The sequence below is a fragment of the Rhinoraja longicauda genome, chromosome 25 (assembly GCF_053455715.1).
Source record: "Rhinoraja longicauda isolate Sanriku21f chromosome 25, sRhiLon1.1, whole genome shotgun sequence".
In the NCBI taxonomy this organism is placed as follows: Eukaryota; Metazoa; Chordata; class Chondrichthyes; order Rajiformes; family Arhynchobatidae; genus Rhinoraja; species Rhinoraja longicauda.
This window is the reverse complement of record NC_135977.1, coordinates 7,229,681-7,241,773: the sequence shown is the minus strand read 5'-3', so window position 1 is coordinate 7,241,773 and position 12,093 is coordinate 7,229,681. Positions and strand designations below refer to the sequence as shown.

Below are 12,093 nucleotides of genomic sequence, written 5' to 3'. Positions count from 1 at the left end.
GCAAAGTTGGTTGGAGTGGCAGCACAGATGTAATTTAATCCACATAGTTGTACGGTAATATACATTGAGAAGAAAAATTCTGGCTCAATCTGAGAATCCAGAGGAGTGGGAGGGTAGAGGGAGTTTGGTGATAAGTAAATCTTGTAAACACTGCCGATATAAATTGTTAACCCAGAACACTGGCTAACATGATAGAGGTACTTTGGGCAAATAATTAAATATAAGGCGGCGGCATTGCAGTTTTCTTGGATTTTTTGTTGTTGTAATTTGTACATTCAAACTTCTATTGATGTCGAGTTGCTAGCGATGTTTCTCAGTTTCCCCCATTTTGAAGTGAGATAGATTTGGGGACCACTTCTCTACCCCCAAAGGACACGGCTGGGAAGCATCACCCATGGCTCTGAAGAAGGGTCACGACCCGAAAAGTCACCCGTTCCTTCTCTCCAGAGATGCTGCCTGTCCCGCTGAGTTATTCCAGCGTTTTGTGTCTACCTATGGAATATACATAAGTCAATGGTGAATGAGGGAGTGACATCTTCAGCTTGTGCAAGGCCTGAAACGTACCGAAGTTTGGCTTCATGTATTCGCTTCTTCACATCAGCTTCTCTGTTTAGATTGAATGCAGCATCCTGCACTTGTCTCAGATGAACCTAGGAAACAAAGGTAATCCAGATTAGTTAACTGCAACTTTCGGTTTAAGGAGGAAACAAGTTCTTGACACTTACTAGAAAATACTAAAAGAACAAACATTTGTACAACCTTCTCACTTGATGTACTATTTTACACATATACTATGTTACACTGTACATCAAGCCTTTCGAATTATTCTTAGATTGTCGGATTGAATTTTAGTCATTGGTAAGTGTCAAACAATCATTTCTAGCTGGGCAGCAATTTCAGCCTTTTCAATTTCTGCCTAAGGTGTATTCTAAAACTTCAAATCTTTGCTGGCAACTTCCATCTTGCACTCACATTGTCCATCTGTGACTCTTTCCTTCCTTGGCTTTGCTATCATCTCTGGGATAGTGTCTATTAAAAGCCAATGGGCACACGACCATCTTGACTCCAACTCCTCTCAAACCTGTAAAAGACTCCATTCCCAATGGCACAGTGGAATAGTCATTTGCAAAACACCTCCACCTACAAGAGTGATCCTGAACTTCGTGTTGCCTGTCACTGTAAGTGTCCTGTCATTTTAACTTTACTGCTGTGCCACTGTGCCATCCCTATCACTGCTGATTTCCATCCTATAACAAACATTCACACTGCACTTCCCCTTCGCTGCGACTTAAAATAGGTTTGATTTCTCAGCTTTCTTAGTACTGTTAAAGGGCCTTAGACTGAAACATTAACTCAATTACTCTCTATATAAATGCTGTCTGACCTGCTGAGATTTTTCAGGTATTTTTTGCTTTCGTCTCTGTTGGTTTCTCTTGTGTTTTTGAACCAATGAGTATGTAATGATTAACCAAAAGTTTTAAGTGCTGGAAATGCTAAACAGTCATTCAGTATATTTAGAGGAAGCAGGAAAAAGCAAAAATAAAACAGAAATAATACAAAAATAAAATAATAACACCCTTTCAGAAATGAAAATTAATTGACTTGAAATATCAATTGTTTTTCTCTTCTCAGATGCTGCCTGACATGCTGAGAACTTCCCAAATTGTATTTTTAATTTATTTCCAGTACTTGCAGTTTTTTGATTTGCTCTTTGATTAATAACGATTAACCAGATTACAGAGCCAACTTTGTGCAAAACTTTTCAAATCCTAGAAGTCAATGCCAAAACTCTATGAAGTCTCTAAAGTAGCTATTAACAGATAGCAATATTTCCTGTGTGGAAACTAGCATTCAGAGTTACAGCATGGAAACAGGCCCCGGGCCACATCGACCATCCTCTCATACCAGCTCCACGCTATCCCTCCTCTACATCCACTCCGCACACACCATGGACAATTTACAGAAGCCAATTAACCTGCAAACCCACACATCTTTGGGATGTGGGCGGATATCGGAGCACATGGAGGAAACCCATGTGGTCACATGGCCACCCCATGCTCATATTGTTTTGCTTATGCTCATGATGATGCAAAGTTGCCTAAAGGAGAAACAGTTTTCTTCAAAGCTATAACACTGACAACTTAATCAAGAAAATAGACAAAATGATCCTTTATGGCATGCAGCCAGCAAGCGACACCGCCCACAGATACCAGAGAATAACTATGACATTTCAATCATGTGTGCATATTCAGAGAAATGATTGCATAAGTTCTAATTATTTAATATACAAGCAAAATAAACTTACCCTTGATTCCCTGCTCAAATCACCACTCAGCTTCAATACCAGGGCACATGCTTTACTCTCTGCTTCCCGTGACTTCTCCTCAGCTAGAAACAATAAAAGATATTATCTACTGATAGCGACACCATTAGGAATTTTAAAACTAAGTACTGACGCAAAAACAGTTTGAGATTGCCTTTCAAATATGAAGTTTTTAAATATATTTCAAATGTGACATTTTCCTACTATTTTCATTTAAAAGTCACTTGGACAACACATTTTCTTTGCAGATTCTAGTCAACGGAGCCAGGAACACAAACATGAATCCACAGCTTTTCTCGTGATACAATGGAGCCCTGAAAATGCAAAGAGTCAACCCTCTTTATAAGATTTCTTTATAATGGGTTTTGGTTAAAGCAGACTGAATCTGTTGCAGACAGATTCTACTCCAGCTCCATAAACAAGTTTGCAGGTGACAGCATCATAGCGGGCTGGATCTCAGACAACAATGAGATGGAGATAAAGAGATCTATAGCATGGTGTCAAGACAACAACCTTTCCCTCAACATCGGCAAAACAAAGGAGCTGGCCATTGACTTTGGGAAGCGGGGCGGGGTAGGTGCCACTGTCTGTACCAAGGCTGTTAAAGTGGAGATGGTGGAGAACATCATGTCTCTAGGTGTAAATATCCACGACAATTTGACCTGGTTTAACCACTTCACCAATATGGGCATAAAAACATACCGATGCTTCTACTTTGTCAAAGGACTAAGGAAATTCAACACATCTCCAAAGACCCTAACCGATTCTTAGGTTTAAACATGATGTTGAAAGCATTATTTATCCACTTTATCCCCAGAGCAGGTCAAATGTACAAGGTGCTGCCCATAAAGGACAAGGAGGAAGAAACGTATTTGAAAAAAACCGCAACAAATGCTGAAATTTTAATGCTTCATTGTTTAATTTTCAATTCTATAATAAATAATCTGCCCTTGACCATTATGACTATGATGCCTCATCTGAATCGAAATTACAACACTGGAATACCACATCAAAACAGTAAAAGGCAAAATCACGGCACCAAATTCAGATACCTCAAAGTCGCTCACAGTCCAATCATCCTTGCTAAATCATCCCCTCAAACCTGGACTAAACAGATGATTAAACTAAACCTTGACATCCCTCAGGCCCTCAAACAAACAGCATGACATGGTTTACGTGCGGAATCACATTTGTGCAGACATTTCTCTCCCTGTGAAACATACCTATTTTCATCAAGTGTTCAGCTTTCTTCACCTCTTGTTCAGCACGGGTCTTGAACCGATTCGATGTATACTTATACATTCTGTGAAGGAGGGAAAAGCTAGTTAGAGCCACTGCATCAACACAAAGATCAAAACATAATCTGTGATTGTCATACGCAAATTCAATTTAAGTTTAAAACATCACCATGATTTGCCATTTAAACGAAGATATCGGTTTTAAAAGATCACTACTATTTGCCATTTAAATGAGGATGAATTTCCAATGTATCTACCTGTGTCCACAATATCCCTTTCCCATTTCTCATTCATTATATTCTACCTCCACCACAAATGCACAGCAACTGTCAGGACACGCTGCCGATGCTCTTAAGAACTTGGGAACAGGAGTATGCTACCATTCATTTAAACTATGTTTTGTTCATTCCACTGCCCCATCTACGAGTCATCAGTTTGACTACGAGTCAAAGCTACAGGTTCAATTCTTTCCACACAGACATGAGCATGAAAATCTAAGCTCACAGCCAACTGCAGCCAAGATAACATGAAATAAAACATACGAACTGCAGATGCTGGTTTATACCAAAGATACACAAAATGGTGGATTGACTCAGTGGGCCAGGCAGCATCTCTGGAGAAAATGGATAAGTGACGTGTCGGGTTGGGACCCCTCTTCAGACTCAAAACCTGAAGAAGTCTCTAATCTAAAGAAGGGCCCTGACCCAAAACTTCACCTATTCATTTTCTCCAGAGATGCTGCCTGTCCCGCCGAGTTACCCCTGCATTTTGTGTCTATCTTTGGTACAGCTAAGTAACATTGGATTATCTAGATAATGAAAGTGATCCAACTTTCAGATTAAATGTTAAACCAGAACCCAGTTTACCCTCTATCTCAAGTGTATAAACAAGAGCAGAGGAATGCCCCCTCCTCCACCATCCACGTCAGGTTATTATCATGCTCCTGTCACTAAGACCTTGCTGTTTATAAAACACCTGCCAAATTTTCCACATTACAACATTGACCAAGCTGTATTTAATTTGCTTAACATGTCTGAATTTCAGATCAAGTCCAAGTAGAGTTTATTATTATATGCACAATAACCGTGAGATACTGGAATGAAAACTGCTGTTCGTAGCAGCATTGCAGGCACAGACCTAGACCAACACCCCAAAATAAATTATACATAAATGTAATTTTAAATTCTAAAGGAATGTGCAAAAAAACAAGACATTAGTCCAAAAACATACATGGAAAACAAAAGCAAGTCCATCGAAGTGCAAAAGAGTGTTTGGTTGTCGAGGCAGGATTAAGGTTGTGAAGGTTGTTTGAAGAACCCAGAAGAACCCCATGCTGGTGTGGGAGTTCAGGCCTCTGTACCTCCTGCCTGATGGTATCAATGAGAATAGGGCATGGTGGGTTTGTGAAACACACCGTATAATCCAAGTTTCCCTTTATGATGCTAAATGTCCATAGAATCATAGTGCATGGAAAAAGGCCCTTCAACCCAATTTGTCCACACCAACCAACATGTTCCATCTACACTAGTCCCACCTGCCTGGGTTTGGCCCATACCCCCTCTAAACCTGTCCTGTACACGTAGCTGTCCAAATGTTTCTTAAACATTGCGATAGTAAAACGTTTGCTATTACCTTGGCTTAAACAGGCAGCAAGACAATCGTTTTGTCCGGACCTTGTGACCCTGGATAAAGATTCTCATTCTAGGGTCAATGTACAGAACAGCTGTGTACGCTCTGAAGGAGCGCCGCTCTGGTTTTCTGTAAAATAGACAAATCAATTAGAAAGCTAAATTCCAAATCTCCAAGCAATCATGCAATAACCCTTAGTGACCTGCTCTCTCCACACTTGAATCTCAACCTCAGTATAGAAGTTAGGAGGACATGTTGCAGTTGTATAAGATGTTGGTGAGATCATTTAGAATATTGTATTCAGTTCTGGGCATCATGTTATAAGAAAGATATTGTCAAGCTTGAAAGGGTTCAGAAAAGATTTACGAGGATGTTGCCAGGACTAGAGGGTGTGAGCAAAAGGGAGAGGTTGAGTAGGCTGGGTCTCTATTCCATGGAGCACAGGAGGATGAGAGGAAATCTTAGAGGTATAAAAAATCCTAATAGGAATAGATCAGGTAGATACAGAGTCTTTTGCCCAGAGTAAGGGAATTGAGGACCAGAGGACATAGGTTCGTGAAAAGATGTAACAGAAATCTGAGGGGTAACTTTTTCACACTAAAGGCGGTGGTTGTATGGAACAAGCTGCCAGAGGAAGTAGATGAGGCATTGACTATCCCATCGTTTAAGAAACAGACAGGTACATGGATAGGGCAGGTTTGGAGGGATATGGACCAAGCGCAGGCAAGTGAGACTAGTGTAGCTGGGACATTGTTGGCTGGTGTGGGCGAATTGGGCCGAAGGGCCAGTTTCCACACTGTATCACTCTATGACTCAGTTTGGAGACTTGTTGACCTAATTTCCATGCAGGGAAACTACTGACATACTAACCCTCATATGCATCATGTTAAATTGGCAGATTGCAGGGATCACGCCCACAATAACGGTCTCATGTTCCTTAGCTGAAAGAGACTGGTAGGGAGATTTGAATGAAGAGGAAAAGAAGGGGGCAGATGTTAAGCCCTCCATAACCATGCTACTTTGTTGAGAAGGTCATCACCACCTTTCCATTTCTCAGGACAAACTGAAGAGAGAAATGGATTGATAGTGAAAATAAAGAGTAAACTGTTCATTTTCTCTTTGTGGAACTAGTCTTCAGATTTTCAGAATTATATCTTTTACTCGTTTATGACATCAAGTCATAGTGGGAGAGTCTAGGACCAGAGGCCACAGCCTCAGAATAAAAGGACATAACTTGAGAAAGATGAGGAGGAATTGCTGTAGTCAGAGGGTGGTGAATCTGTAGAATTCATTGCCACAGATTGCCATTGAGGCCAAGTCAATGGCTATTTAAAAAAAAGCAGAGATTGACAAGATTCTTGATTAGTACGGGTGTCAGGGGTTATGGGGAGAAGGCAGGAGAATGGGGTTGAGAGGAAGAGATAGATCAGCCACGATTGAATGACGGAGTAGACGATGGGCCGAAAGGCCTAATTCTGCTCTTAGAACTTAGGAAATATTTTAAATGCCCAAAGAATCTGCATCAAATTCAATATACATTGTGAGAGCTACAAACTATCAACATATTTAGATCAATATTTAAGTTTATTTTCTACTTGTTTACCACACAAAAGACCACCACATGTTCAACCTCCCTTTACAAGCACAAAAGGAATGGGTGTTCTGGTTCTTCACCACCAGTGAGAGGGAAGAACCACTAGGTGGCAAGAGTGCATTTCAACCAATGGTTTATATTTGTTATCATTCAGACCCCATACCCTACAGCCCATAGCAATGGTTTAAATTCACATTATTTAAAATTGCAAGTCATTTCATGGCAGCTTTTATCTATATATCTATCTATATATCTATCCCTATACATCTCTCTCTATCTCTCTATATCCATATCCATATATACAGCCAAAACGATACACGATAGCGCAACAATTTTAGGCCCTCCCTACTCACCATTCGCCTAGTCTCGATTGATCAAGTTTTCTTACATTTTAAAAGCAATTAACTAAATAAACTTTAATAAATATGCTTGCCCCCCCCCCCCCCCCGCTGGGAGGACTGGCGCCCGTCCCGGCGTGTCCTGTGCCTGACTTTCCTCCCGCGGTGCAGTTCGGCGGCAGAAGGTCAAAGAAGATGGCCGTCGCCTTCGAGCTGCCGCTGCAGGAGAGGTTTGCACGGGTCCACTGCTCGCTCTGGCCGCTGCGAAGGGCCGCGGTGAGTGGCTCCCTCTCCCCTCCCCCGCCCACAGCCCAGGCGGAGACTCCCCGGTCAGCAACGGGTCCAAGGGTCGTCAGTTGGGGGAGGGTTGCCGGGCCCGCAGGAGAAGTTTGGACCCAACGGGTCCATGCTCGTCTAGTCACTTATAAAATAGAAGTTAAGTTGTTTGCAATGTATTGTAAACTTTATTCACTATGGAGATTTTTTCTTCCCCAAATAATACATGCGTATAGCCTCCTCACTGATTACTCACACTCCCTCAAGTGGTGGTCCTGCCATCAGAATGTCAGTAGGATCAGAGATGACATCCAACTCTGGCTCACCATTATCCATCAGTTTAAGGTTATAAACAACCACCAAAGTACCTGCAAAGTATTAAAACAGTACAGGATGCAGTTGAGGATTTAGAAAATACACTTCACAATCAATTTACACTGTAACAATCTTTCATCACACATAATGGACACATTGTTTATTTCAAGAATTGTGGAAACATCCACAATTCTACAGCAAAACAGGTCATTATTTATAACTTGTCTGCATCAACATTTGTTTTACTTAACAAATCAACTATTCAAGTGCTAGTTTCTCACATTCTCATCATAACTGAAGAAATAGGAGTGAGCCAAAGAATATTCCAGCCTAATCCGCCATTGAGCATGGCAAATTCTATGGCTCATACCCATTCATATTTTTGTCATGTCAAAGGAGATCGTCCTTCAGGGCGGCACAATGGTGCTGCAATGGAGTTGCTGCCTGACAGCGATAGAGACCAAGGTTCGATCCTGACTATAGGTGCTGTCTGTACTGAGTTTGTATGTTCGCCCTGTGACCCCGTGGGTTTTCTCCGGGTGCTCTGGTTTCTTCCCACGTTCCAAAGACGTGCAGCTTTGTAGGTTAATTGGCTTCTGTAAAATTGCCCCTAGTATGTAGGATAGAACTAGTATGCGGAGGATCGTTGGTCGGCGTGAGTGCGTTGAATGACCTGTTTCCACGCTGTTTCTCCAAACTAAACTCAAGTCTACGCCAGTAGTATAAGAAAATAACTGCAGATGCTGGTACAAATCGATTTATTCACAAAATGCTGGAGTAACTCAGCAGGTCAAGCAGCATCTCGGGAGAGAAGGAATGGGTGACGTTTCGGGTCGAGACCCTTCTTCAGACTGATGTCAGGGGGGCGGGACAAGTCTATGCCAGCTCTTGCCTGTACCCTGGGGTGCTTTTTTTAAACAAAACACTTCTCTGAATGAACCAGAACTTCCTCCAGTAAAAGAAAACAAAAACAGGTTAACAAAAGGCAGAGGTTTCCACCACCATGATGAAAAAGTGCATACCTGCCACCGATATCATGGTTTTTCATGCCCACTCTCCCTGTGGCCCTACCCTACGTGGAAAGGACTTCCAAACTTATGTCTGCTCATCAGGTCGTGCCCATTTACAAATCTGGAACGTAGTTTAAACTAAATCGGTCAGTGTGGACTCGGTGGGCCAAAGGGCCTATTTCTGCACTGTAGTTCTAAAACTAAAAATTGAGGCAAGCCACCGTTGCCATATTCATATCTTTACTAGCTCTAGATTTGACCATTGTAATACCACCCTAGTCAGGCTCAAATGTGTAGAAATTTATGTCTTACGTCTTCCTGTGAATTGTGAATCATTTCTCAGTCCATCAGCATCAAAGCCACTGCATTCCCATTCCATGCCAGTACCTCTACACTCACTACCCCAAACTTTGTCGCCTCTTCTTGTTTGAAGCTCATCCCTACATCTACTAATTCTTTGGGATATATTATGCTAGAATAAATTTGTCATGAAAAATGTCCTTACCATTATTTTCTTTGATTTTCTGAAACTGCTCCATGACCTCTGACTCGGACTTGAATGGCGAATATTTGTAGATAAGTTCTGTTTCAATGGCAAATTTCTCAGGATTGTCAGTCATGGGCTCCCTCGTTTTGGAATTCCATGTTGGAAGTGGAATTATCACCTGTTTTGTCCCAACCAAAAAGAACATAATTAAAATGAAGGAATCACAGCCAAGGTTTTCAGGCTATCACCTTTGCATGTGTGGATTATTACTCAGCAGCTATTAAAGATTCCTATTTAGTTGGTCAAGTTAACATAGAATTGGTCAGAACCTCAGAGGTCAATCACTGGCCTATGTGGTGCAGTTCAATCCAACATTGGCTGACAGTGGTCACGTTGAAACTATTCCCCAAATTAGAGACAAAAAAATAAAATAGGACTACCACTTCTGAGGCCACAACAGTAAATGCAGAAATATGGAAAAACAAGTGAAAAAGCAGAGAGGTAATGGAAAAAAAAAACATTCACTTGCTGTCTAACAGCATAAATTACGTTTAAGATTAGGCGAAGCAGAGAAAGTGGGGACAAATACTATTGTAACACAAGTAGAATAATTTCATCTGAAAACAGAAACTAACCTCATCAATTCCTTCCTCTTCATGAAATGTTCGTGAAAGGAAAACGCAGGTCATTGTATCCTCTTTTTTTGTGAATAAAATAAAGTCTCTGCCTATTCGCATTGAGCCACTGAAGAGGATGAAAAGAAAAAAAAAATTGACTTTTACACAAGTTCACCGTTACTCTCTGATATGTCCAACAATTTCAAAGTGTATAATTAAATATGCTCCTTAAAGTTATTGTGCGATAACACATATTAAACAATCACTGGTTATTAAGACCTTGCAAACTGGTCACACAATGACTAGTCTGTGGTTTATCCACATCCTAGCCTGGGGCAAATTCTAATAATGGGTTTCCCGAGGCTTAATTTTCAATGGCCCTTTTACACAAACGGTAATAGGTATATGGAACGAGCCGCTGGAGGTGGCAGTTGAGCCAGGTAATATTGCAGTTAAGAAACATTTAGACAGGTACATGGATAGGACAGGTTTGGAGTGATGTGGTCCAAACGCAGGCAGGCGGGACTAGCGTAGATGGGACATGTTGGTTGGTTGGGCCGACGGGCCTGTTTCCACACTTCACGATTCCATGACTCTACCAGAGTTTTGTTACGTAGAAGACACATTATTAATCTATATTCTGACTTTTCTCATACTTCAAACACAGCTAAATGTTATTACTTAAATTTAATTTCACCATCATAGACAATGACACATATCCCAATGACACCCAACGTAACCTCTGTTGACATAAATGCTGACATACAAAATAAATCCCCTTACCCTTACTCCTCTGCCTCTATTATTTTATTTATGACAACAGTTTACAAAGCATACTTCTACACCATGCTCTCCAATTTCTTAAAAATTACTGGCCCCTGGGTTGTTTCACTATTACTCATACTATTTAACAACTTCGGCCTGATTTCCTAAATGATGTCTCATCTGCCACCCACCAGAAATTCTATTTTAAACAGATTACCAGTCATCTGTACCACTTGTATTAATTCAATGAATGAGGAGGCTCCGCTCTTTCAATGTCCACAGTAAGATGCTGCAGATGTTCTAACAATCGGTGGTGGCCAGTGGCATCTTCTTCGCTGTCGTGTGCTGGGGTAGCAGGGCGAAGGCCACAGGCGCCAACAGAATTAACAAGCTCACCAGGAAGGCTAGCTCCGTCCTGGGGATGGAGTTGGATTCATGGGAGGTGGTCTTGGGGGGAGGATGCTCCTCAAACTGCGAAGCATCTTGGACAATACAGCTCACCCCTTCCATGACACATTGGTCAAGCTGATGAGCACCTTCAGCAACAGACTGGTTCCACCAAGATGCAGCACAGAACACCACAGGAGATCCCTCTTTCCTGTGGCTATCAAACTATACAACCCCCCCCCCCCCCCCTTCTGTTGTGGGGTAGACTGACTCCCCTTCCCCTTCTCTCCTCACCCCCAATCCTAGACTTTCCACTCGTCACTTTAATTTCATGTTTCTTGCTGTGTTTTATGACTGTTGGCAGATCAATTTCCCTCCTGGGATAAATAAAGTTCTATTGTATCGTAATACAAGAACATGATCATATGACCACATTTTTCATCCTAACCTAACTGTCTAAAAAAACTACTGTGCTTTCAGAGTTGAAGACACTTTCATAATGGTGTTAAACTGAGAACTCTAGTGACAATCAAGTGATTTCCATTTAATTTGGTGGTGGTTGATTCCTTGGTGCATCCTGTTAATTCAGCCGTGACAAATCTAGCCTGTCCATCATTTTTCCCCTCAAAATCTGGCCCTACCTCATCTCCTCTAGGTTTATAAAACCTTGTCCACACCATTCACTTCTATGAGCATTTTCTGATCACATCTTTACAAAGTTACTGATGATAGGGTTCTCAACTACTCTAATCTTGTTCTTCAGGATGACACTTCTAATTCTTCTCCTGCCCCCCCCCCCACCCCGCCAGAAAACATGTGTTTAAACCAAATTTGCAATTGCTCTTTTCAAATTGTAACTCCATAGATGTTCATTTATTCCCTATAAGTTTATTTTATAGAAGGATTCCACTCGTCTATTGACCATTCACCTCAAACGAGCGAGCTTTGAATATTGTCGTTCCTAAAGTCAGCACCAAAACCCAAGTTGCTGCTGTAGTAGAATTTTGTCTTCAATCTGGACAGTGAAGGCTTTCTTCAACACTAACAACTGTAGAATTTTTCTAAGGTTGCAGGTCAATTGCCTACACATCAGCAAGAATTATCAGTCTTTGGG

At 41.4% G+C, this 12,093-nt stretch overlaps 1 protein-coding gene across 3 annotated transcripts in view; it reads right to left on the bottom strand.

Moving 5' to 3' along the window:
* The window catches only part of morc2 (MORC family CW-type zinc finger 2), a 51,472-nt gene that overhangs the window by 21,113 nt on the left and 18,266 nt on the right, over positions 1–12,093 (bottom strand). For all 3 annotated transcript variants that reach the window (XM_078421813.1, XM_078421814.1, XM_078421815.1), the window contains 7 exons: positions 9,846–9,954; positions 9,229–9,388; positions 7,655–7,766; positions 5,194–5,319; positions 3,547–3,626; positions 2,306–2,388; positions 565–650 (listed from right to left, as the gene is read on the bottom strand). In XM_078421813.1, the coding sequence (XP_078277939.1) occupies positions 565–650; positions 2,306–2,388; positions 3,547–3,626; positions 5,194–5,319; positions 7,655–7,766; positions 9,229–9,388; positions 9,846–9,954 (756 nt within the window). The remainder of the gene's footprint in view (positions 1–564; positions 651–2,305; positions 2,389–3,546; positions 3,627–5,193; positions 5,320–7,654; positions 7,767–9,228; positions 9,389–9,845; positions 9,955–12,093) is intronic.